The sequence below is a fragment of the Pelophylax lessonae genome (genome assembly GCF_965119305.1).
Source record: "Pelophylax lessonae genome assembly, chromosome: 7".
Classification (NCBI taxonomy): domain Eukaryota; kingdom Metazoa; phylum Chordata; class Amphibia; order Anura; family Ranidae; genus Pelophylax; species Pelophylax lessonae.
Window position 1 is genome coordinate 275,961,335 of NC_138774.1, and position 26,878 is coordinate 275,988,212.

Consider the following 26,878-nt stretch of genomic DNA (forward strand, 5'->3'; position numbering starts at 1 on the left):
TTATATTGACAAAGAGCTTACAATCCAGACCTTCTAAATTAAACACCTGGCAAGGCCAGAACAGATTTATGATGCTTTCTCACTTACAAAGGATTAACATGAAGTCTTTCTTGACATGTAGTCATGAGTCATCAAAATCAGTAAAGTTAGAATTTAGCAAAATACATGAAACAATTATAATATATAACGGTATTCTACATATCTATGTATGTTAGATATATATATATATATATATATACAGGGCTTTTTTTCAGTGGGAACGCGGGGGAACGCAGTTCCGGCACCTCCAGAACTGAATGTATGTAATGGTAAGGGGTGCTGGGGTGTGCTGGAGGGTCTATTGATGCTGGCTAATAGGGAATCTATTGCTGCTTTTTTTGCAGAGGATGGGGGTCTGTTGTTGCTGGGGAGGTCTTCTGTTGCTCATGGGGATTTATTGTTGCTGGGGTGGATCTTTTGTTGCTGGGAGGGATTTATTGTTGAGGGAGGGATCTTTGTTTCTGGCTGCTGGAGGGTCTATTGATGCTGGTTACTGGGGAATCTAGAGTTGCTGGAGGGGATCTATTTGCTGCTGGAGGGGATCTATTGTTGCTGGGGAAGTCTGTTGTTGCTGGTGGGGTATCATGTTGCAGGGAATCAATCATTGCTGGGAGGGATCTACTGTTGATGGAGGAGTCTAATGCTGCTGGAGAGTCTATTGATGCTTGATGTTGGAAGTCCATTGTTGCAGGGGTGGATCTATTGTCGCTGGGGTATCCATTGTTTCTAGATCTTTTATATTGCCTTTCTTATTATCGTTAATTCTCTAAAAGGGGTGGTACTGGGAGGTGGGTAGGAGGTTAAACTAAGAAACGGTGCTCGGGGGTGGGTAGAGAACAGAGTCAAGGGGTGACTCAGAAGGGAGGAGTTCCTGCACCTATTCTCTGAGAAAAAAAGCCCTGTATATATATATTTCATTATTAATATTCTGTTATATAAAAGATTATAACGCATCTGTAAATCTTATTTTTAAATGGGTCTAAAACATAGAAAATACTGACTTGTGTTATGATCCCACACAAACAAGATTACCTTGGTATATCGTCAGCTAGTCTTTGTCTAAAGAAAGTCAACAGACTATTTATTTATTACCTTAGGTCAACACAGCATATCTGTTGAAACTTTTAAACATCTCCTGAAAAGACACATTTCGCCTAAAAGGAGGTTTGAACTTTTAGTGACCTTCTACAACATGGACGCCACTGCTCAAGATTTCTATATATGACATATTTCCATATTTCTTTTATTTAATATCCCCCAAATAATTCTGACATAATAATAATAATAATAAAAAAATTGAAAGTGGTCCTGTCCCCCTCGTGCTAGCGCACAAAGGCGAACACGTGCATCACTCCCGAACACACGCAAACCGCGATCGTCACACACATGTGAAGTTACACCACAGACGTCAGATCATGGGCAGTAATTCTAGTACTGGATCTCCTCTATATATCTAAAGTGGTAACCTGTAAAGGCTTTTAAAGCATCGCCTATGGATAGTAAAATTTATGTCGTTTGTCTCAATTTTGTGCGGGCATACACAATTTTAAAGTGTGACATGTTTGGTATCTAGTTACTCAGCGTCACACCATCTTTTATACTTTATATTATTTGGGTTATGAATTGTGTTTGTTTGCATTACATTTTTAAAAGGTATTTCTTTCCCCAAAAGCTACGTTTGAAAAACTGCTGCGCAAATATCGTGTGACATAAAAAAAATTGCAAACCCACCAATTTATTCTTTGGGGCCTCTGATTTGAAAAAATATATAATGTTTGGGAGTTCTAACTAATTTCCTAGCAAAAAAAACAGAGATTTTCACATGTAAACAAAAATTACCAGAAAATGCCTGGTCTTAAGGTGGTTAATAACAGGTTGGGGTGGATTTAGAAATGTATGGCAATGAGTCATTTCTCAGAAGAAAGTACAACCTGAACTCATAAACTGGGGAGAGTGTGTACTAAAATAAGAAAAAACACTCAGGGAGTGCCCCTATCAGAAGAGAGTTCTTTGCATGCTAAGCTCTTTGTGCAGACAGCCTTGAAGGCACATCAGCTGGTTGGAGCTCCCATGGCCAGAACTCGGCACTCTCTCCTGGGGTCATGGCTGTCTGTGGGGATATTGTTGGGTCCCCTGTTTTCGACTGTGTTGGCCCTGGAGCCCATCACCACAGCTGTCGCCATTGCCACCGCCTCTGCACTGACCGGATACTTTTCCTTCCCCCGCTTCTACTGCGGCCGTCTGGTGGAGTGCTGTGAGAAGAACGCCTATAACAGTACAGGTGAGGGGGGGGGACCTGACCGAGGAACTACACAGCCCAGCATGGGGGATTGATTATCAGCTGTCTCTGATTTCCTGTTATATCCAAGAATCTGATCGTTAATTGGAAGGTATGGACAGACAGAAGTTTTTTTTTACAGGCTGCCCGTACGGGCGGTTGGCAACACTGATGCCAGCCATAGATCTGTCATGTACCTGGTAGGTAGAGCCTGAATGTGTGGAGGAAGGCTTCTCTTACACCTCTAACTCAGAGCCCCTGATAGAGTAAACAGAAAGCACAGAGTGCAGAGTCGCACGAGTGCCGCATAGCTGCTTTCAAGTGCTAAGGGGGGATTTGGGGTCATATAGACCCCCAATCCCGCCATAAGGAGTACCTGTCACGTGCCTATTGCTGTCACATGGATTGTGACAGCAATAAAAGTGAAAAAAAAAATTAAAAGCAACAAATGAATAGTGATAAAAAAGAGAAATTAAAAGTCCCCCTGTCCCCCTCGTGCTAGCATGCAAAGGTGAACGCGTGCGTCACTCCCGAACACATGCAAACCGTGATCGTCCCAGACATGTGAGGTTACACCACAAACGTCCGATCATGGGCAGTAATTCTAGAACTAGACCTCCTCTATATATCTAAAGTGGTAACCTGTAAAGGCTTTTAAAGCGTCGCCTATGGATAGTAAAATTTATGTCGTTTGTCGCCATTGTGCGAGCGTACACAATTTTAAAGTGTGACATGTTTGGTATCTAGTTACTCGGCGTCACACCATCTTTTATACTTTATATTATTTGGGTTATGAATTGTGTTTTTTTGCATTCAAATTTTAAAAAGTCTATTTCTTTCCCCAAAAGCTACGTTTGAAAAACCGCTGCGCAAATATCGTGTGACATAAAAAAATTGCAAACCCACCAATTTATTCTTTGGGGTCTCTGATTTGAAAAAATATATAATGTTTGGGGGTTATAACTAATTTTCTAGCAAAAAAACAAAGAGATTTTCACATGTAAACAAAAAGTGCCAGAAAATGCCTGATCTTAAGGTGGGTAATAGCAGGTAGGGGTGGATTTAGAAATGTATGGCAATGAGTCATTTCTCAGAACAAAGTACTGTACAACCTGAACTCAGAAACGAAACTGGGGAGAGTGTCTTTTTTCAACCTCACTAGCTATGTAACTATGTAAGAGTGTGTACTAAAACAAGAAAAAACTCTCCGGGAGTGCCCCTATCAGAAGAAAGTTCTTTGCATGCTCAGCTCTCAGTGCATATAGTCTTGAAGGCACTTAGGCAGGTTGGAGCTCCCATGGCCAGAACTCGGCACTCTCTCCTGGGGTCATGGCTGTTTGTGGGGGTATTGTTGGGTCCCCTGTTTTCGGCTGTGTTGGCCCTGGAGCCCGTCAACACAGCTGTCACCATTGCCACCGCCTCTGTACTGACCGGATACTTTTCCTTCCCCCGCTTCTACTGCGGCCGTCTGGTGGAGTGCTGTGAGAAGAACGCCTATAATAGTAAAGGTGAGGGGGGGGGGTGGGGACCTGACCGAGGAACTTCACAGCCCAGCATGGGGGATTGATTAGTTATCAGATGTCTCTGATTTCCTGTTATATCCAAGAATCTGATCGTTAATTGGAAGGTATGGACAAACAGAAGTTTTTTTTACAGGCTGCCCGTAAGTCTACGGGCGGTTGGCAACACTGATGCCAGCGATAGATCTGTCGCGTACCTGGTAGGTAGAGCCTGAATGTGTGGAGGAAGGCCTCTCTTACACCTCTGCCTCAGAGCCCCTGATAGAGTAAACAGGAAGCGCAGAGTGCAGAGTCGCACGAGTGCCGCATAGCTGCCAACTGTCCCATTTTTGATGGGACAATTCCGCCAAATAGGACCTTGTCCTGTCTAATTTACTCTGCCGGGCCTTGTCCCGGCCAGTGGGGGAGGCAGGAGGGGCTATTGAGGACCCAGGCTATTCCCTAATGCCTGGGTCCTCAATAGGCGGAAGCCCTTAGATCTGGACCACGGCGATTCGCTGACTATTCCTTTTATCACTGGTTGCTAGATCACCGGCCGCCCGGCGTCTAGCAACCAGTGACGTCACACGCCCACCCGCTACAGTGAGAGAACGGAGCCACTACATCCTTTGTAGTCCCGGGTCATAGGCGGAGTGATATCAAATGCACTCTGCCTGTGAGAGGAGGAGCCGTACAGAGGGAGCAGCGGCTTTGCTCTCTACATCAGCCATCTGCTTTCTCTGTACGGCTCCTCCTCTCACAGGCAGAGTGCATTTGATATCACTCCGTCTGTGAGCCGGGACTATGAAGGAATTAGAGGCGCCATTTTCAGTGACAGCCGTAGCCTGCGGGATATCGCACAGGAGCCCAGCACCACAGAGCCAGCACCACAGATCCAGCACCACAGAGGCAAAACCAGCCAGCACCACAGGTCCAGCACCAGCCAGCACCACAGGTCCAGCACCAGCCAGCACCACAGGTCCAGCACCAGCCAGCACCACAGATCCAGCAGCAGTCAGCACCACAGATCCAGCAGCAGCCAGCACCAGCCACCACAGAAACAGCAGCAGCCAGCACCACAGATCCAGCACCAGCCAGCACCACAGATCCAGCACCAGCCTGCACCACAGAGCCAGCACCACAGATCCAGCACCAGCCAGAACCACAGAGCCAGCAACTGTCAGCACCACAGAGCCAGCACCTGCCAGCACCACAGAGCCAACACCAGCCAGCACCACAGAGCCAGCACCACAGCACAAAGCCCAGCACCACAGCCAACACCCGCCAGCACCACAGAGCCAGCACCAGCCAGCACCAGCCAGCACCACAGAGCCAGCACCAGCCAGCACCACAGAGCAAGCACCAGCCAGCACCACAGAACAAAGCCCAGCACCACAGAGCCAGCACCACAGCACAAAGCCCAGCACCACAGAGTCAGCACCAGCCAGCACCACACCACAGAGCCCAGCACCACCGACACCACAGAGCCATTACCACTGGCACCACGGAGCCCAGCACCACAGAGACCAGCAGCCCTGCCCCAGAAGCCAGACCCCAGGTGCAGCAGCCAGACAGTAACTTTTCCAGACCTCGGACTGAATGGAAAATTGGTAAGTGGACCTTTCAATTTTATATTTGAGTACCCCTGCCCTAATGTCTCTCTCTGCGCTCCAGCCGCCATGATCTTCATGCTCAGGATGGCCGGCGGGCGCCCTGTGATTGGGCGAACATGGCGGGGGCTGGCCTCTGTGCAATGTGGGTGGCGGTTTGGAGTCGGGCCCCACCCTTACAGTGTATCAGAGACCGTCACCAGCACGCACGCTCAGCACACAGCCTAACTTTTCAGCCGCCTGCTGCTCAGCTGCTCCGGACCAACCATTTTAACAGTGAGTTGTTTCCCAGCAGATATTACATTGAATTTACATGTCACCACGGATCATACAGTGTGCCAAAAGGAGGGACAAGGAGAGAGTCAATAGTACTGTTTATAAGAGTGGGGAACAAGATTATACTGGCAAAAATGAGGAGATGTCTGGGATGCTAGGGAGCAAAGTCTCAGCAGTGCCATAAAACAAAAATGATGTCTGGAAGAGAAAGATGGGGAACAGGGAGAGAATACAGAGGCTGCCTCTATTCTCTTTTTGTCCTGTCTTTTGCTGTCTCTGTATTCTCTCCCTGTTCCCTATCTTTCTCATCTAGACAGAATTTTAGTTTTATGGCACTGCTGAGACTATACTCCCTCTAGCATCCAAGGCATCCCCTCATTTTCTCCGATATCTGTCTTTTGTTCCCCACTCTTCTCTAATAAACAACACCCTGCTCTTTTCTTCTAGCAGTCACTTCTGTAAGGGTCCTTTCACGTGGTGCACTGTCCAACGGAGTCCGTTCTGCTCAGTGCGGGATCGATCCGCCAATTCCGGCTGAGCAGGCGGATGACAGCTCCTTCTCCACTCTGTGTGCGCAGACGGAGCTGTCAGATCCCCGCTGTTCTCTATGGGGAGATTGGATGTCCATTCTCATCCGATCCCATCCATCAGATGGATGGAAAATAGGGTTTCCATCTGTCGGATTTCATGAACAGGATCGGATCAAATAGCAGCCTTAAGTGTAAAATTCCCTTTTCAAATTCCTGTAATTCTCTCTTTATTGAGTAGACCCTACACTCTGATAAGTAGGCGGAGATTATGCAGAGTGGGTGGAGCTTTGTGGAAGTGGGTGTGGTAAGTAATTGATAGCTGTGCTGAAAAGTGTCCCTGGGAATTTTTTTCAAATGTTGGCAACTATGGTGCCAGTGGACGTGCAGGCAGCAGGACTGCTGGTAACGTAGAATTCCAGAAGGAGGCAGGTGTCCTGGGAGTAGTTGGACCAATGCAGCAACTAGGGAGCCTCGGGGAATACTGGAAGGTAAGCAGAGTCAGACAAGCCGGGTCATACACAGAGAGGTCAGAACAGGTACAAGTGGAGAGACTGGAGAATGGTCAAAGAACAGGATGGGGTCGGTGCAGGCAGAGAACTGGAGTAGTCAGAGGCAAGCCTGGTCAAGATTTCAGGAACAACACAGGTAACAGGAAGCAGGACTGGCACGGAACGCTGTAGACGAGACAGCACTGACCCTGGGAGCAGTTCCAGCTTAAATAGCCCTTTTGGCGCCTAAACTGTCATGAGGTGCGCCGCTCATATTCGCATCTTGGCGCTTCGCGTTTGCTAATTAGCCAAGTTAGCGAAGTGCACTTCTTCCTTGGGAGATTCGAGGGGCAGGACCTTGCCTGCGGTTGCCAACTTTTCTTCTGGCAGGACCTTCCTGACAAGATCAGTGTTGCCAACCGCCCGTAGATTTACGGGCAGCCCGTAAAAACCGGGGAACTTTTTTCATGCCCGTAAATGCCCTTAAGGTAAAAAGCCTGCCAGTTAAAAAAATAGCCTGTCAGCCTGTGACGCTTTTGTTTTGGAACTGCGCATGCGCAGTTCCGGAGCCTGCCGAGACAGGTCTACAATGATCTTTTTGAGTCAGAGTTCTAATGCTACTTGCACCCTCCCCCCTTCTCCAGCGCGCCTTATTTGACCTAAACCAGAAGAGATGCCGGTGTGGGGGAGAAGTGCACAGTCTGCAGTGGAGGACAGACTTGTTTAGCCCAGCAGATGGTAAGCTGGCTAAACTCAGCAACATGTAATGTCGGTGGCTTGTCTTAAACTGGATACACACTGTGCAACTTTTGTTGGTAGATTTCCTTTAGATTTACCTTCAACTATGTAGTGCAAGGGCCTGCCTGATTGCAAACAAATTAAAAGTGTTTAGATTTGACCTCATATTATATGGTTTTGGTATATCTAAAGGAAAAAATCTAAAGAGAATTGTATAGTGTGTAGGGCCCATTAGTGGGCAGGAGGAGGAGGGGGGGGGGGTGTTGAATGGGCTCTCTGTAGCAGGCTCCTGTCTGTTGGATCATTTTTCTTTTTTTTTTTGGGGGGGAGAACTACTCTGCTTCTGAAGGGAGGATATTTTCTAAATTCTACCCCCAATGTCTAATACACCTCCCTAGAATCCCTATCCATTACCTGCTCATCAGTCCAATTTAGGCACAGACTCCTCTCCTGCATTACCACCTCATGTGTCTGTGGCACTACAAATCCAAGCATGCCAGGAGAGGGGAGGCAGCAGAAATATGACAGATCAGACTGATTTTCAGAAGAAATGTGCATAGTGTATAGTGTGTATGTATGCTGTATGATCATTATATATTTATTTATTGTGCTTGGTGGTCTTAAAGCGGAGTTCCGGCCTCCGGGGTGAATTTTACATAAAAATACCCCCGGACAGTCAGGGCTAGTACATTCCACAATGGATAGCCTCTGAACTGTCCCGGGTCGCACTTACCTTTTAGAAGAAATTGTTACCTTGAAAATTTATTCTCCAGCGCTGCCATCTCAGGTGTGGGCAGCTGAAGCCAACGCGTCCTCTTCTGCGGCCTCTTCGGTGACGTCGGAGTCCCAGAATGCCCTTCACCGGCCCCGCTCGTCACTTCCGGTGCAGGCGCAGCATCCCTGCACAGCTTTTGGGCATGCCCAGAAGCTGTTTAGCAGGGAATGACGCGCCTGCACCGGAAGTGACGAGTGGGGCCGGTGCAGGCCCATTGACTCCTGGGAGTGATGACGTTCAGCTCCCAGGAGTCATGGCAAGCCGGAAGTGACGGCGCGGGCCGCGGCCGCAGAGAGAGGAAGTGGAAGGAAGGTGAGTATATTTTCTTCTATAACAAGGTAAGTGAACAAAAAAAAAATCGGGAGCATCCATTTCTTTTTCAGGTGACCCTTAGCAAGCGGATGGCCCAAAATCGATTTTTTTTTTATTTTGAGGCCGGAACTATGCTTTTAGGTGTTTACTATTCATATACATATCAGAGTAATGGAAGTGCTCTGGAGTATTTTTATTAGTGTATAATGGAAAGACAGAGTGGTGGAGTGATGGGGGAGGGAGATGGACAGAGAGATGGAAAGAGTGAGGAGTGAGTAAGGGATGGAGGTATAGATTGGGTGACAGAGAGACGGATAGATGAAGGGATGGAGCAAGGCATGGAGGGATAGCGAGAGACACAGAGAAATGGAACAATGGAGCAAAGGATATAGGGATGGATGGATGGAGTTATGGAAAGATAGAGTGAGTGACAGAATAATAGAAGGATAAAAGTGATGGTGGGTAGAAAAGGGGGAGGGATATAGGGCACAAGGATTTTTGGATGGACAGTATGATGGAGAGATGGAGCAAGGGGCCTACAAATGAAGCAAGGGACGGATGGAGTAAGAGATAAAACGATGGAGTTATGGAAAAATTAAAATAATGGAGGGTGAAGGGATGTTTGGATGGACAGTTTAATGAAGGGATGGAGACAGAGGGTGATGGAGGGATGGAGACAGAAGGTGATGGAGGGATGGAGACAGGAGGTCATGGAGGGATGGAGACAGGAGGTCATGGAGGGACGGAGACAGGGGGAGATGGAGGGACGGAGACAGGGGGAGATGGATGGACGGAGACAGGAGGTGATGGAGGGACGGAGACAGGAGGTGATGGAGGGACGGAGACAGGAGGTGATGGAGGGAAGGAGACAGAAGGTGATGGGGGGAAGGAGACAGAAGGTGATGGGGGGGATGGAGACAGGAGGTGATGGGGGGGGGATGGAGACAGGAGGTGATGGGGGGTGGGGGGTGGAGACAGGAGGTGATGGGGGGGATGGAGACAGGAGGTGATGGGGGGGATATAGACAGGAGGTGATGGGGGGGATGGAGACAGGAGGTGATTGGGGGGGGATGAAGACAAGAGGTGATGGGGAGATGGAGACAGGAGGTGATGGCGGGGTGGAGACAGGAGGTGATGGGGGGGGGGTGGAGACAGGAGGTGATGGGGAGATGGAGACAGGAGGTGATGGGGGGATGAAGACAGAAGGTGATGGGGGGGTGGAGACAGGAGGTGATGGGGGGGTGGAGACAGGAGGTGATGGGGGGATAGTGTGATGGAGTGATGGAAACAGGAGGTGATGGAGTGATGGAAACAGGAGGTGATGGAGTCAGAAGATGATGGAGTGATGGAGACATGCGGTCCTTAGAATTGGGGACATAATATTTGGGTGATCCTGGTGGCTTCCAGGGATTTCCCCTCACTTTCTGTGATGGCTATGGAACAGAAATTAAGGGGAAATCTCTCTAGTTTGACATAGGTGACAAAATCTGATGGGTTGCACCCAGTAGCGAACTATATCTCCCACAATCCAGTACTTCCACTTCCTGCAAGAAGCCGATCCTCCTTTGCTCGCAGCCATAAAGGGGCACTCTAGCAACATCAACAATAACGGCAGGCCCAAATATAAATACATATACACTTTATATGATGGTAATCCAGTACTGGCTACACTAAATACCTTGGACTATCTGCTTTCCAAAAGGTGGTCATTTCTACTGTCCTGGCATTTTAGAACTTCATGAAATGAGATAGGCAGTCAGTACTTCAGAATTGATCAGTTAAATACACAGATCAGCCATCACAATATGACCACCCACCGAATATCGAGTAGGGCCCCCTTTTGCTAACACAGCCCATCGACACCAAAGTAACATCCACATGAATGGCAGGATCCAAGGTTTTCAAGCAGAACATTGCCCAAAACTGCCTCTGCCGACTTGCCTTCTTATACCGCATCCTGGTGCCATCTCTTCCCCAGGTAAGTGACGCACGCACACCCGGCCATCCATATGATGTAAAATAAAAAGTGATTCATCAGACCAGGCCCCCTTATTCCATATCACCATGGGCTTCCCCTTACACAACAAACTGCAATGCCTATTTTTTTCTACTTTCACCACATCAACTTCATGGACAACATGTTCACTTGCTGCCTAATATATCCCACCAATTTTCAGATGCCATTGTAACGAAGTATTCTCTTTATCTGTCAGTGGTCATAATTTTTTAGCAGCTCGGTGTATACTGTACTTGAAGAGGAACTTCAGTTTGTTTTTCTTTTTTTTTTTTTTTTTGTCAGCATCTGTAAACTGTAGCTGTTGACTTTTAAAGATCAGGTACTTACCAATGCCTGGGGTCCAGCACTGTGTCCCTGCAGCTGGTTCTTCTTAGTGATGCGGGTCCCTGGAACTGCCATCTTGGAAATGGGAGCCAGCTGTGGCTTCCTGATTTCCTTTACCTGTCCGTGGTAATAATGTTATGGCTAATCGGTGTATATACCATAGTTTGTGGACTCTACAACTTTTGCAAAGACCTTCTACGATGAAGTGAGCTGCCACCTAGATAAAGGTAAGCCGGTGGATGTGGTGTATCTGGACTTTGCAAAGGCCTTTGACACCGTTCCCCACAAACGCTTACTGTACAAACTAAGGAAGGTAGGTATGGACCATAAGGTGAGTACCTGGATAGAGAACTGGCTCCAGGGGAGAGTACAGAGGGTGGTGATTAATGGGGAGTACTCTGAGTGGGCGGGTGTGGAAAGTGGGGTCCCCCAGGGTTCTGTCCTGGGACCAATCCTGTTTAATTTATTCATAAATGATCTAGAGGAGGGGATATCTAGTACAATCTCAGTATTTGCCGATGATACTAAACTAAGCATGCCAATATCTTCTATGCAGGATGTGGAAACCTTACAAGCAGACCTGAACAAAATAACGGGGTGGGCAACTACATGGCAGATGAGGTTTAATGTTGAAAAATGTAAAGTAATGCACTTGGGGGCCAGAAACCAGAAAGCAAGCTACTCACTAGGGGGGGGGGGACCTCTGGGTGAGTCTAGGATGGAAAAGGACTTGGGGGTACTGGTAGACTACAGGCTTGGCAGTGGCATGCAATGCCAAGCCGCAGCAAGCAAAGCCAACAGAATACTGGGTTGTATAAAAAAGGGGATTCACTCCAGAAATAAAGAGATTATTCTCCCACTCTACAAGACTCTGGTCCGGCCACATCTGGAGTATGCTGTCCAGTTCTGGGCACCGGTCCTCAGGAAGGATGTGCTGGAATTGGAAAGAGTCCAGAGAAGGGCAACAAAAATAATTAGGGGAATGGAGGACATCAGCTATGAGGAAAGACTACAAGCACTGAACTTATTCTCTCTGGAGAAGAGACGATTGAGGGGGGATATGATATCAATGTACAAATACTGTACTGGCGACCCTAGCATAAGTAAAAAACTATTCAGAGAGAGGAGATACAATAAGACACGTGGCCACTCACTAAAACTAGAGGAAAGGCGGTTTAACCTTAAAATGCGTAAGGGGTTCTTCACTGTAAGAGCGGTAAGGATGTGGAATTCTCTTCCACAAGCAGTCGTATCAGCTGGGAGCATTGATAGTTTCAAAAAACTATTAGATGGGCACCTTAAAGACCACAACATACAGGGGTACACAATGTACGGTTAAAAGCAAATACACACACATTATAGGTTGAACTGGATGGACTGATGTCTTTTTTCAACCTCACACACTATGTAACTATGTAAAGACTAAATAATATACACTGATTTGAGTTATTTTTACCAATGAAATGTATTAGAATACATTTTTGGCCTAAATTTATGAAGAAAGATTATTTATTTGAAAATTTTTATAACAGAAACTAAGAAAAATGCATGTTTTTTCAAAATTTCTGTCTTTTTTCGCTTATATAATAAAAATATGCCAGGCGGTTCATCACAGGCATAATTTACATTTGGGGGTGGTAAAAATAGGCAGACACAGTTTTACCGACCACCAAGCTTCAAATTAACCATATTAGTATACACTGATGTGCAGTGGATTGCTTTTCAGAAGCAAGTCTTATTTGCTTGGGTAATGTGGCGCACTCCACTCCTAACAGTTTTCTGTGCTGTTATAATAGATCAGGAAACTTAGTTATTTCCCTGGTGTGCATGCCAAGGGCTCATGGGAAATGTTGTACTGCAGGACACGCCTACATCAATGGGGGGGGGGCCACCCTGCAGGGTTCTATCTGTACTTTTAGAAGAAGAAAATGTATAAAGCCCAGTTAATCATGGTATGATGCAGAACTTTAGACCAGAACCTTTTTTTCCATCAGGGTGCCTTCTGAGTTCTACAGGGGTGCCTTTTAAAAATGGTTAAAAATTTGCCACAAATTTCCCAAAAATTGTCAACAAGCCAGCGAGTGGACCAAGCCTTTCTTTATGTTATACAAAACCACAGATTTTCACTGTACAGCGTTACAAATGTAGGCACCATGTGGGCCATCCACCGGCATCCATACAACCAATGACTTAATCAACTGAGAAGTAAAATGTCAGACACCTGCACCTGAGTTGTATAAAGTACTCAAAACCCATACTTGAGTACTCGATCAAAAAGTGACTTGAGTAGAAGTGGAAGTGCTCGATCAAAAAGTGACTTGAGTAGAAGTACTAAAGTATTCAACATTTTTTGTACTTAAGTATTGCAAGTAGTTTTTTTTAAAACTTTTGCTACTTAAGTACTGAAAGTAAAAGTACCAGTAGTTTTGAAAAAAAATTGCTACTCAAGTACTGAAAGTAAAAGTACTGTGTTATGTAGTTATTAAAGAAAGAAGTCAAAAGTTTGAACATCATATTGTTTTTTATTATTTCAAATGCAGCTTTTATTTATACATACAGTAGCATTTATTTTCGTATGCACTGATAATACACATGTTTTGAGCTTCATGAAACCTGCCATCTACTGTTCTGGCAGTGGTAATTTTTATAATAGTAACGAGTAACTATGCAGCACACAAAAAAAAATATCAGAGTAGAACTATTGAAATCATCGAAAAAATGTAGTGAAGTAAAAGTGGAAGTAGGAGAAAAAAATTCTACTCTAGGAAAGTACAGATACCGCCTTTCGGTACTTAAAGAGGAAGGTAAACCCTCCTCTGACACTTTTCCCTATAGGTAAGCCTATATTAAGGCTTACCTATAGGTACTGTAAATATCTCCTAAACATGTACCGTTTAGGAGATATTTACCTTACATGCAGCCAGTGACATCACTGGCGCATGCGCTCTGTAGGAACAGCCGCTCGTGCTTCAGAGACCCGTGCCATGACCATCGGGAGTGACGTCACCGCGGCTCCGGCCAATCAGATGGCCGGATGCTGCGATCCCGGAAGATGGGCGACTGGACATGTCGCCCGTCATAGAGGTAAGCGGATGGCACGGCGGGGGCTCATTCTGGTAAGTATTTCATAATGAGCTAGTATGCGGTGCATACTAGCTCATTATGTGTTTCTTTTTCAGGTTGCAAAAAGAAGAGAATTTTTTTTTTCAGGTTTACAACCTCTTTATGTACAGTAGTGAAGTAGTTCTACTTAGTTACTTTACTATACATCTCTGCCTGCACAGCATCCTTGTTTAGCTCTCCCCTGCCCCTCTGTGTCAGCTATAGGGTCAAATTAGCCTAGAGAATGAGGGAAACTGAGAACGACGAGAAATGCTGGAATATTATTAGTCAGTACCAGTTTGCAAAGGTGGAGAAATACATAGCCTCTTATGTTGGGTGGTCTATGTGTGTGAATGCTGGCATGATATGTAAAACTATTAGTTTTGTTTTTTACATTTTAGATTGGGGTGCCTCGAGATTGTGCATCATTTTAAAGGGTGCCTTGACTGATAAAAGGTAAGAAACACCGATCTAGAGGTTCTGTCAGGAAGGCACAAGCCATAGTACAGATGAATCCTCAAGACATACACAGATGTGCAGAAACAGATGAGGGTTGCCCTTTTTTCTGTGCATAACCGCATGCAGACGCGAATGTGTGCGCCCTCCGCTAATATTGGCGCCAATTTGACTATTTAAACTGCAGAAGTTCTATTAGCCACTGCTATTACGTGTACTCCTGTATCTGTTCCTGTGCTCAATTCTGTTATTGACCCGGCTTGCCCCGACCTTGCTTGAGTGCTACCTGCCCTGACCTTGGCCTGTCTCTAGGTTTGCTCTGCCTCCTGCTCATCTGTCTAATACTACGTTGCTGACTTCCGCTTGTATTCTGACCATTCTCTGCCTGCCGTTTATGCCTGTATCTAACCGTCTGTTGCTGACCTGGCATCCAGTTATCCACCTGTCTTGCTCTGCATGCTACCCAGTCCCTGCTGGTCCCTCATCTGCTGAGTGCTGCCAGTTCTTCCGCACCTGCTACCTGCCAGCTGCCTGTCAAGCATCTGCCGTCTGCTGTCTGCCCAATCCAGGGTCTGCTGTTTCTGTTGCCATCAGGTGTTCCAGCTATCTGACCCGTCTCTGACGACACACCTGCTACTCACTGCTGTGACTGACGGATATCATACAGGCACTCATACCTTGCCTCGCTCTTGCGCTCACTGTCGCATCAATAGTCTCAGAGCCAGGGCTGTACGAGGGGTCTCTCTCTACATGTCAGGCTCTGCCACAAGGTACGTGACAGTTTCCATACTGGAGGTAGTGAAAGGAAAGCGGAAAAAAAATCTAAAAAATTATCTTAATAGGTTGGAGGAAAGGGGATTTATAGGAACAAAGATTTACCTGGACTGTTTTCACAAATTATTATTATTGCTTTTAATTATCTTGGTCCTCCACTGTAACACTTCCTATTTTTATCAGCTTTCCAGGAAGACTTGAAAAATAAACTGTTTGGGCAGCACCTGGCCCATGATGTCATCCTCCGAGCAGTCACAGGGTTTATGAACAATAAAAACCCCCAGAAGCCCCTGGCTCTATCTCTGCATGGTTGGAGCGGCACCGGCAAGACCTTCGTTAGTAAACTCATCGCAGAGAACATTTATGAGAAGGGGATGAAGAGCGAAAATGTCCATATTTTCATATCAACTAGGCATTTCCCACACAACAAATACATTGATCTGTACAAGGTACTCTTACCTTTTGTAGAACTTACTCACAAAATATCCCAACTTGAAGAACTCCCCTCTAATAACACGCCTGGTCTTTATAGGGAAGCAGAATGAGTAGATTTGTTTTACATACAGAAGGTTAAAGAAGACATTGTGGCCATCTCTGTAACCTCAAACAACAAACAAACCCTAAATCGTTGTTTTTAAATTTGAGAAAGATAAAAATATCTTATTTGATACAACCAGTCCTGTTGAAAGACTGTTCCTATCACAAGGATAGGTCTGCCCCTGTGTCTAAAAAGCCCCGTACACACGAGTAGAAATTCGGCCGGGAAATTTCATCCGACGACCGATCTGCCGATTTTTGGCTTGTTAGTATGGTGCTTCCCACAACCAACTCCGACTTTTCGGCCAAAAAAATCCTGGTGTGCAGGCTATATAATTTTTGTCGACCGTCAAAACACGTCCGATTTACGTCTCATTAGTACAGATTTCAATGGGGAAAAATCTTATGAGCAAGACTAGGCATGATCAGAGATGAAAGAACACAAAGAAAGCAATCTAACACATGACATCACTTCTGAAGTAGAATTCTGTCGTGCAGGAAAATTCGTGTGCAGTCTAGAACACATTCCAACCAACAGACACGATTCTGGACAAAAGACGAACGACCGGTCGGCGGAAATTCGTTGCGTGTGTACGAGGCTTTAGGCAGATTTTACCATTCAACTGAATGTTCTATATGAGTCATTTTAAATATTTAACACAATAACATCTCCCTACATTCAACTTGAGAGCTAATTCCATTTTGAACCCTTTCCTCGATGAGCCATATTGATCTGCTTTACACCAATTGGTTTCACCACTTCCTTTATGGGATTTTCTGCCCAAAACCGAGTGGAATTTTCAAGATGAGGCTGTACTTACTGACTTCATTTAGTAAATAAGTTCACCTTTTTCTCTTATTTTTTTATTTATTATTATTTTATTTATTCAGTACCATCTTAGCCTCTATTTAGATCTCTAGTTTCCATGGTGCTGCACGTGGTCAGCTAGGACACCAGCTATTTGAGGGCATAGAAGATTGACATTAGCACAGTGACAGATATCACCAGAGGAATGCTTTGAACATAGCACATGCACTAGTAGGCAAAATGTAAATACTGCAGAAAACATTGGTATGTTTGATTGAGGATTTGACATGTATTAAAGTGGTTGTAAACATGGTGGTGATTGTGACATGAAATATGAACAAAGCATATCCGTCTATATTGTGTACTTCATCAGCCTCAATCCAATCAGTTTTGTGATCTGACGCTGAAATTTACTGGGCAAGATGGTCGCCACTCGTCTCTATGCCCTTGGGGGACTGGAGCGATGTCTGACGTCACTTCCGGTTCCCTGGCCATAACAAACTATATATATTTTTTTAGAAATAAAAGTTCAAATACATTTTTTTTCTTTTGCTTTTAAAGGTAAATGAGAGATCAGGGGTCTTTTTGACCCCATGTCTCTCAACATATTGGACCTGTCATCCTTATTTCCATTACAAAGGATGTTTCCATTCCCTTTAATAGGAATAAAAGTGATCAAAAAAAAGGACAGCGTAAAAATAAAAAGTAAAATAAATAAGAAAAAAAAAATTTAAAGAGAACGCATACCTAAGTCGTGCAAACATATGTTAAAAGTGTTGGCACCACACATGTGAGGTATCGCCACGATCGTTGGAGTGAGAGCAATAATTCTAGTGGTAGACCTCCTCTAGAACTCTAAACAGATAACCTATGAAATTTTTTCAAGCATCGCCTTTAGAGATTTTTAAGTATCGTAGTTTTCACCATTCCATGAGCGTGCGCAATTTTAAAACATGACAAGTTAGGTATCTATTTACTTGGCGTAATATCATCTTTCACATTATATAAAAACATTGAGAGTAACTATTGTGTTTTTTTTTTTATTAATTAAACTGTATTTATTGCAAAACAATTGCATACATTGCTGCGCAAATACTGTGTGACATAAAATATTGCAATGATCGCCATTTTATTCTCTAGAGTCTCAGCGAAAAAAAAATATATATAATGTTTGGGGGTTTACAGAAAAAAATACTAATTTAAACTTGTAAGTTAAAAGTTCCAGAAAAGGCCTGGTCTTTAAGCGGCTAGTAATTATGAACAGCTGCTGCTGCAAAGTGAGGAGAGAGACCTGGAGAACTGGAAAGACTTTCAGTTAACAGGGTTGGGCCACATACAGTGGGGATCGAAAGTTTGGGCACTTTGGTAAAAATTTGTATTAATGTGCATAAAGAAACCAAGTAGAGATGGACAAACATTGGCCGAGGCGGTTCGCGAACGTCAGCCGCAAATATTCTCAAAAGTCTGTGAACCGCAAGTTCGCGGTGTGCCCCATTGACTTTAATGGGAGGCGAACTTTAAAAACCTTTAGGTCATGTTTGCAGCCACAAAAGACGTACTAGCTGTGCACAAATAGTCCCAGCACATGGGCAATGTCATAACAGAAGTATTGCAATTGGAAAAGTTGCCCTAAATTTTTTTTTTTTTTTTACAGCAAAAAATATATATATTTTTTTTTTTTTTCATAAATCAGCCAGAATTGACAGCAGCCAGTAAATACATGTCTAATACATATAGGGTCCATTCACACATCTGTAAAATGGGTCCGCATCCGTTCCATAATTTGGCGGAACCTTTACAGACCCATTGATTTTCAATTCCAGTCTGAAAAATTAGGCATTCACAGGATAAAGAAGTAAGTGTTGGCCATTCCAGGCCCCAAAAATTAGCCCACATGCGTTTACTTGACAGCTAAGAACGTAGTATTGTGTGGCTGAAGGTACATTAGGCATTCACACAGGATACAGAAGTAAGTGTCGGCCTGTATAGGCTGCAAAAATTAGCTCACATGGGTTTACCTGACAGCTAAGAGCGTAGTATTCTGTGGCTGAAGGTACATTAGGCATTCACAGGATACAGAAGTAAGTGTCGGCCTGTATAGGCCCCAAAAATTAGCCCACATGGGTTTAACTGACAGCAAAGAATGTAGTATTTGATGGCTAGATGTACATTAGGCATTCACACAGGATACAGAAGTAAGTGTCGGCCTGTATAGGCTGCAAAAATTAGCTCACATGGGTTTACCTGACAGCTAAGAACATAGTATTCTGTGGCTGAAGGTACATTGGGCATTCACAGGATACAGAAGTAAGTGTCGGCCATAAAAGGCCCCAAAAATTAGCCCACATGGGTTTACCTGACAGCTAAGAACGTAGTATTCTGTGGCTGAAGGTACATTAGGCATTCATAGGATACAGAAGTAAGTGTTGGCCATAAAAGGCCCCAAAAATTAGCCCACATGGGTTTACCTGACATCTAAGAATGTAGTATTCTGTGGCTGAAGGTACATTAGGCATTTACAGGATACAGAAGTAAGTGTCGGCCTGTATAGGCTCCAAAAATTAGCTCACATGGGTTTACCTGACAGGTAAGAACGTAGTATTTGGTGGCTGGAGGTACATTAGGCATTCACAGAAAAAATAATTGTCGGCCCTGAAAGGCCCCAAAAATTTGCCATTCAATGGACATGAAATGCCTTTTTTGCCGCTGTATGTTGCGAAGCCAAGGACCAGGAATTGCTGTGGGTGGATGGCGGTCTGGCGGATATTTGTGGCCTGGCATGAGGAATTTCAATGAAACATGGTCTACTGGTCACATGTGTTGAATTCCTCAGAGATCCATGCCTCATTCATTTTTAAAAATGTGAGGTAGTCTACACTGTCATGAACTAGGCGAGTGCGCTTAACGGTCACGATCCCCCCTGCTGCGCTGAATGTCCTTTCGGACAGGACACTGGACGGGGCAAACCAACATTTCCATTGCAAATTGTGCAAGCTCTGGCCAGAGGTCAAGCCTGCCCACCCAGTAGTCCAGGGGTTCATCACTCCTCAGAGCATCCACATCGGCCGTTAACCCGATGTAGTCGGACACCTGTCAGTCTAGACCAGGGGTACTGAATTAAAATTCAAGGAGGTCGGGTCGCTAAAATTTTCTTTGGGCCGAGGTCCGAATCTCAAGTCTGTGCCCATCACAGTACTCCTTTACATCAGGTGTCCCCATGACAGTGCCACCTTTACTTCAGGCATTCCCGTCGGAGTTCCCCCTTACATCAGGTGTCCCCATGACAGTGCTCCTTTACATCAGGTGTCCCCATCACAGTTCCCCTTACATCAGGCATTCCAGTCAGAGTGCCCCCTTACACCAGGTGTCCCCATCACAGTGCTTCTTTACATCAGTTGTCCCCATCACAGTGCCACCTTACTTCAGGCATTCCCATCACAGTGCTTCTTTACATCAGGTGTCCCCATCACAGTGCTTCTTTACATCAGGTGTCCCATCACAGTGCCACCTTACGTCAGGCATTCCCGTCAGAGTGCCCCCTTACATCAGGTGTCCCCATCACAGTGCTCCTTTATGTCAGTTGTCCCCATCACAGTGCCACCTTACGTCAGGCATTACCATCAGAGTGCCCCGACCACCACATACCTTTGGGGCAGGAGTCAGGAGGCTGTGGGGGGCAGAAAATACTAGACATACCGCAATGTGTGAGACAGGAGCCGAGAACAGCAGGGGGCGGGGCGCACATGTCACGCCCCAATTTGCAGCCCGGCTGGGAGTGAGACCCGGGAGCCACAGTGAGGAGCAGGGGGGTGAGGCGGGGCGTGCACGAGACGTCACGCCCCTAACTCGCGGCCTGGCTGGGAGTGAGAGCCGGGAGCCGCAGTGAAGAGCAGGGGGGTGGGGCGTGCACGAGACGTCACGCCCCTAACTCGCGGCACGGCTGGGAGTGAGAGCCGTATACCGCGAGACACAGTCAGAAGCGGAGGGGCGTGGATGTCACTGGTTGCGGGCCGCCATTTAATGACGGCTGGTCTAGGCGTTCCCTCATGCTGGATCCGGAGTACAGCTGTCGATGGTTCGGCTGAAAGAAGGATCTCATATCTGAAGTGACAAAGACATCTTCAAACCGCCCTCTTCTTGCAGGCGCTGTTGGATTGATACCCGCAACTGTCTCTCTGTGACTGGAAATTCCTCTGCCAGAGCACGGAAAAGCAGAATGCAGCATTTCACGCAACAAGGGCTGGAAGCCCTGCATTCTGACCGCCCTCTGTGATTTTGGTAACATTTCCACCATTTTGTGTTTGTAATGGGGGTCTAAGTACGTTGCCACCCAGTACTGCTCCTTGGCCTTTATGTGTTTTATACGGGGGTCCCTCTTAAAACACTGGAGCATGAAGGCCCCCATTGGCACTAAACTGGAAGCGGTGTAGTGGCCTGGCTCCAGCTCATCATCCAGGATAATGTCGTCCTCGTTCTCCTCCCCCCATCCACGGATAACACCAGAGATCCCAGAAAAGTTTAAAGCATGCTCTTCTTGCTCCTCCTCATCCACCCCAGCACCATCCTCCTCTGACTCCTCTTCAGACTCCTGCTGTTGATTTGTCTCAGATGGAGTAGCACCCACTGGGAATTCATCCAACATTGCGACTTCCTCATCTTCCTGCTCCTCGACGGCTTGATCAATGACACGATGCAATGCACGCTCCAGAAAGAAGGCGTAAGGTATGATGTCACTTATGGCGCCCTGGCCGTGACTGACCAGTTTGGTGATCTCATCGAATGGTCGCAGAAGTCTGCATGCGTCCCGCATGAGCAGCCACTGGTGAGGTGAAAAAAAACCCAAGCTCCCTAGAACCTAGAACCTGTCCTGCCGCAGAGTTCGAACAGGTAATCATTAACTGCACGTTTCTGCTCGAGCAGCCTATCAAGCATATGCAGCGTTGAGTTCCATCGCATCGGGCAGTCACAAATAAGACGCCTGACGGGCAGGTTGTGTCGCCGTTGAATCTCAGCAAGGCGAGCCATGGCTGGGTAAGATCTTCGGAAATGGGCCGAGATTTTCCTGGCCTGCCGCAAGACGTCCTGGACCCCAGGGTATTTGCCAACGAATCGCTGCACCACCAAGTTCAGGACGTGTGCCATGCATGGCATGTGTGTTATTTTGCCCTGTTTCAGCGCGCTCAGCAGATTGGCACCATTGTTGCACACCATGTTACCAACTGTCAAATTCAGCGGTGTCAGCCACTGATCTGCCTGTGAACGCAAAGCTGAAAGGAGTGCAGGACCAGTGTGGCTCTTGGCTTCCAGGCACAACAGACACAGCACAGCATGGCAACGTCTCACCTGGCATGTGGAATAGCTTCTGGGGATCTTGGGCGGCACAGTGGAAGAGACGGTAGCAGCGGAAGAGGAGGAGTCAGCCGACGAGTAGAGGGAGGAGGAGGAGCAGAAGAAGAGGCAGGCCTGCTTGCAATCCGTGGCGGTACAACTAAATCTACACGGGTGCCACGGGTTACATGCTTGACGGCCGTCAGAAAGTTCACCCAGTGGGCAGTAAAAGTGATATACCTTCCCTGCCCATGTTTGCTAGACCATGTGTCTGTGGTCAGATGTATCTTGGCACCAACACTGTGTGCCAGAGATCTATTTACTTGCCGCTGAACATGGCCATACAGCTCTGGAATGCCCTTCTGCGAGAAATATTTCCTGCCTGGGACCTTCCATCGTGGTGTTCCAATGGCCACAAATTTACGAAAGGCCTCCAAGTCCACCAGTTGATATAGCAGTAGTTGGCGGGCTATCAGATTTTGCTCCTTGGCCGGCATCAGCACCAACTATACGGTAACTAGAGGAACTCTCTTCCTGCCCCGCATTTGTCCACATCTGCCGTTGCTATTACTGGAACATTATGCTGAACTGAAAGCTAGCCCTGCTTTCTTTATTAATGCCATATTGATTGGGTGCTATTTGATTTGATCTTGTTCCATACCAGTTTATTCTCATCAGATACTTGGATATGTCTTCATCATATTTTGATGTTATTTTTACTTGGGACATTGCTGGTTACGGTTTCTTTATGAACTCAACTTAGTCTCCGATTACACATATTTTGGGACTGAGTATCATCGGATATCCCTATATATCATTGGCCAATGTTATTTTTCTTTCAGCTTCCTTTAGCAATCCAGGAGGATGCTCTTCCATGTGTTACTGTTCAATTGTTTTTAAATTGTTTTATTGTACTTGATGTGTCACATTTTCTCACATGTATACATATATTGTTTTTTTCATGAGTGGCATATGTGCCTCAATAAAGTTTACCAAATTTTTTTTCCCTACTTTAAGCAGTGGTGCCCTTTGTTGATCTCTTTCGTAGAGGATCCTTTACTCTCTGCACAACCCCTTTTTTGGGCTATCCGTTCCGACAATCCAGCAGTCAAACGTTGGGCAAGAGGGTTATCCGGCGTCATGATTTTTTTCCGCTCCAACATTTGGACCACAGAAGCCTGCCCTTTTCCAGAACAATGTGACGATGGCATCATGGAAGGTGGAGAGGAGGGAAAATGTGAGGAAAGAGGAGAAGGAGAAGGGGCTGGACGGTGAGAGCCTGGAGTGTGGCTTTGTGGGTTCTGATGGTGTTGCTCCCACTGGCCTGGGGAAGGGAGTTCAGGTGCCTTCTTAAGGCGGTCGTCCCTAGGTGAGTGTTGGGCTTATCGCGACTTATGCGTTGACTGCAAAGGCTGCAGATGGCAACACTGCTGTCTGCAACGGACACATTGAAAAAAGCCCACACTGCGGAGCCATGTGCCGGCGTCCTGGGAGCGCCAGATGTGACTGTACATGGTTGATGGCTCGCTCCTGATACATTTGCAGTCTGCTTTGTACCTCTTGTGCAATGCAAGTTCTGCCTGCCTCTCCTCCCTATCTGGCGGTCCGTCTCTCCCTCTAAACTTCCTTCCTCTTCCTCTCTTGTGGCCACGTGACCTCCATAGACTCGTCATCATCCACGTCACCTTCCCCACCACTAACATTCGAGATCTCGGAGTAGGCAGCAACAGCGGGGACCAACCTACTTGGGCTGATCTGGGTACTGTCGTCAGACTGCTAAATGCCGGCTGTTGCTACCTCCTCCTGATCCGATTCCAACAATGGCTGCACATCGCAAATGTCTTGTGATGGATCGGAAAATAATTCCAGTGACTCAAGCGGAGGGTATGTGGTGGTGGTGGTGTGGGGGTGCACACAGCAGAGAGTGAAGAGGGTGCAGATAGAGAGGATGAGGAGGGTGCAGAAGAGGAAGGTTAAGTGAGCCACTCAACCAAGTCTGGTGCGTCCTTTGACGTAATTGCATGCGGCTTTTGAAAATTCACAGTTTGGCTCCGGCCTACTGCTCCTGCCCTACCCCACCACCCCTGCGTACGTGTCTGCCTCTTCCTCTGCCTGTCATGTTTTTAATTACCCTGTGACAAAAGTCTCTAGAGAATCGCAGTATATCTGGAAAAAGGTAGATAACACCCCGCTTCAATATGTGGTATTGGGGTGCCACAGGTTTATCACACCAGTTCTACAAATAATTGGCCAGTAACTGTTGTCACTGTGTGTAGCACAGTCAACACAGCAAGAGAGGCCATATTTTTGCAGGACTAAAATACATTCTTAGAAAAGAATACTTTTAAATAACACCCCATTTCAATATATGGTATTGGGGGGCCACTGGTTTATTACAACAGTTCTACAAATAATTGGCTAGTAACTGTTGTCACTGTGTGTAGCACAGTCAACACAGCAAGAGAGGCCAAATTTTTGCAGGACTAAAATACACTCTTAGAAAAGAATACTGTTAAATAACACCCCACTTCAATATGTGGTATTGGGGGGCCACTGGTCTATCACACAAGTTGTTGAAAAAATTGGCCAGGGAGTTTGGCACTGTGTGTATCAGACTTAACTCAGCAAAAGAGTCAATATTGTTGCAGGACACAAATACACTCGTAAAAGTATACTCAGATAACACCCCACTTCAATATGTGGTATTGGGGGGCCACTGGTCTATCACATCAGTTGTTGAAAAAATTGGCCAGGGAGTTTGGCACTGTTTGTTGTATTGCTGCAGCAATGCTCAGTTACCACACCTGTCACAGTGCTACACAGTGCACAATAATACTACTAATCCACTATAATATGCTTTCTACAAAGTATATTATACTGTGGATTATCCCCCCCCCCCTTTTTAGTGCACTGCACAGCAATACCAAAAAATTTGCAGCCCTTTAAATTACTTTTGTGGACATTAACAGAGCGATTTGTGTCACTGCAGATGCCGATCTCTAACTGCCCCTAAAGCACAGACTGGATACCTGACCCTATACTGAAGAGACTGTAATATACCTATACCGACATTGCAGCCCTTTAAATTACTTTTGTGGACATTAACAAAGCGATTTGTGTCACTGCAGATGCCGATTTCTAACTGCCCCTAAAGCACAGAATGGATACCTGCCCCTAACCTGAGAAGATACTAGTAGACCTATACCGAAATACCAGCCCTGAAAAGGACTTTTGTGGATCTTCACAGAGATATTTGTGTCTGGCAATCTCTCCCTGATAAGCACAGCAGACCTCTCCCTACACTGGCAAAAAGCGGAATGTGAAATGGCCGACAGCTCAGGTCTATTTATAGGGTAGGGGGACTGTCCATGTGCTGAAATGTTTTAATTGGCTGTCCCGTTTCACCTGACGGCTGTGTCATGGGTCAAAGTTCTCACCAATGTAAACTAATATGGCCACCGCGAAAAACACCATGTGTTCGCAAATTTGGCGGGTAGCGAATAAGCAAAATTTGCCGTGAACCGAGCGCTGGGCGAACCGCAAGGCCATCCCTAAAGCCAAGGAAAGATGGAAAAATCTCCAAAAGGCATCAAATTACAGATTAGACATTCTTATAATATGTCAACAAAAGTTAGATTTTATTTCCATCATTGACACTTTAAAAATTAGAGAGAAAACAAAAAAATTACATCTGCAAAAGTTTGGGCACCCTGCAGAATTTATAGCATGCACTGCCCCCTTTGCAAGGCTGAGACCTGCCAGTGTCATGGATTGTTCTCAATCATCGTCTGGGAAGACCAGGTGATGTCAATCTCAAAGGTTTTAAATGCCCAGACTCATCTGACCTTGCCCCAACAATCAGCACCATGGGATCTTCTAAGCAGTTGTCTAGAAAACTGAAACTGAAAATAGTTGACGCTCACAAAGCTGGAGAAGGCTATAAGAAGATAGCACAGCGTTTTCAGATGTCAATATCCTCTGTTCGGAATGTAATTAAGAAATGGCAGTCATCAGGAACAGTGGAAGTTAAAGCAAGATCTGGAAGACCAAGAAAAATATCAGACAGAACAGCTCGCAGGATTGTAAGAAAAACAATTCAAAACCCACAAAAACTCGGTCCAATCAACCACACAAACAGCGCTAACAGATGAATGGATAAATATTAGGATCTATATTCTCAACAGGCAAAGGTGTGATAAAACACAAATGTCCGTATAGCAGTCCAAATTGGTTACGGGAAAGGGTGTGAAGGAACTTGGATACACCACAATTCGACCAAACACCGGTGCTCCCCCCCTCTCCTCAGGAACTCACCAGATGATTGGTAAAACAGGGCTTCCTCATAAGTGAATTCAAATCACCAACAGAACCTCTTCACCTTCCACCAACTTGGATCTCCTCTCATATCCTATTAGCCTTCATATGTCACTCCATTCATGATGGCATGTAAAATGAAGAATGAGGGACATATAGTGTAATACCGCAAGGTTTATTGATTAAAAACACACCAATATGGCCCCACTCCCCTCCAGATGTCTACTTACAATTTCATATCTGAATGAAGGCATTCAAAATTTGCATATATAAACGCATGATGACTATTCCTTAATTTAGCCAGGCGTCAATATGTTCACAAGGCAACCGCGCACACATGCCCTGACGTTTCGTCACCAAGACTTCTTCCGAGAAGAAGTGCCTTCATTCAGATATGAAATTGTAAGTAGACATCTGGAGGGGAGTGGGGCCATATTGGTGTGTTTTTAATCAATAAACCTTGCGGTATTACACTATATGTCCCTCATTCTTCATTTTACATGCCATCATGAATGGAGTGACATATGAAGGCTAATAGGATATGAGAGGAGATCCAAGTTGGTGGAAGGTGAAGAGGTTCTGTTGGTGATTTGAATTCACTTATGAGGAAGCCTTGTTTTACCAATCATCTGGTGAGTTTCTGAGGAGAGGGGGGGAGCACCGGTGTTTGGTC

At 45.8% G+C, this 26,878-nt stretch overlaps 1 protein-coding gene across 1 annotated transcript in view; it reads left to right on the forward strand.

Moving 5' to 3' along the window:
* Nucleotides 1–1,941: 1,941 nt before the first annotated feature.
* The window catches only part of LOC309559853 (torsin-1A-like), a gene marked incomplete at its 5' end in the record, with an annotated part of 113,808 nt that continues 88,871 nt past the window's right edge, over nt 1,942–26,878 (forward strand). The window contains 3 exons of the mRNA XM_082263279.1: nt 1,942–1,963; nt 2,078–2,320; nt 15,402–15,667. Of these exons, the coding sequence (XP_082119405.1) occupies nt 1,942–1,963; nt 2,078–2,320; nt 15,402–15,667 (531 nt within the window). The remainder of the gene's footprint in view (nt 1,964–2,077; nt 2,321–15,401; nt 15,668–26,878) is intronic.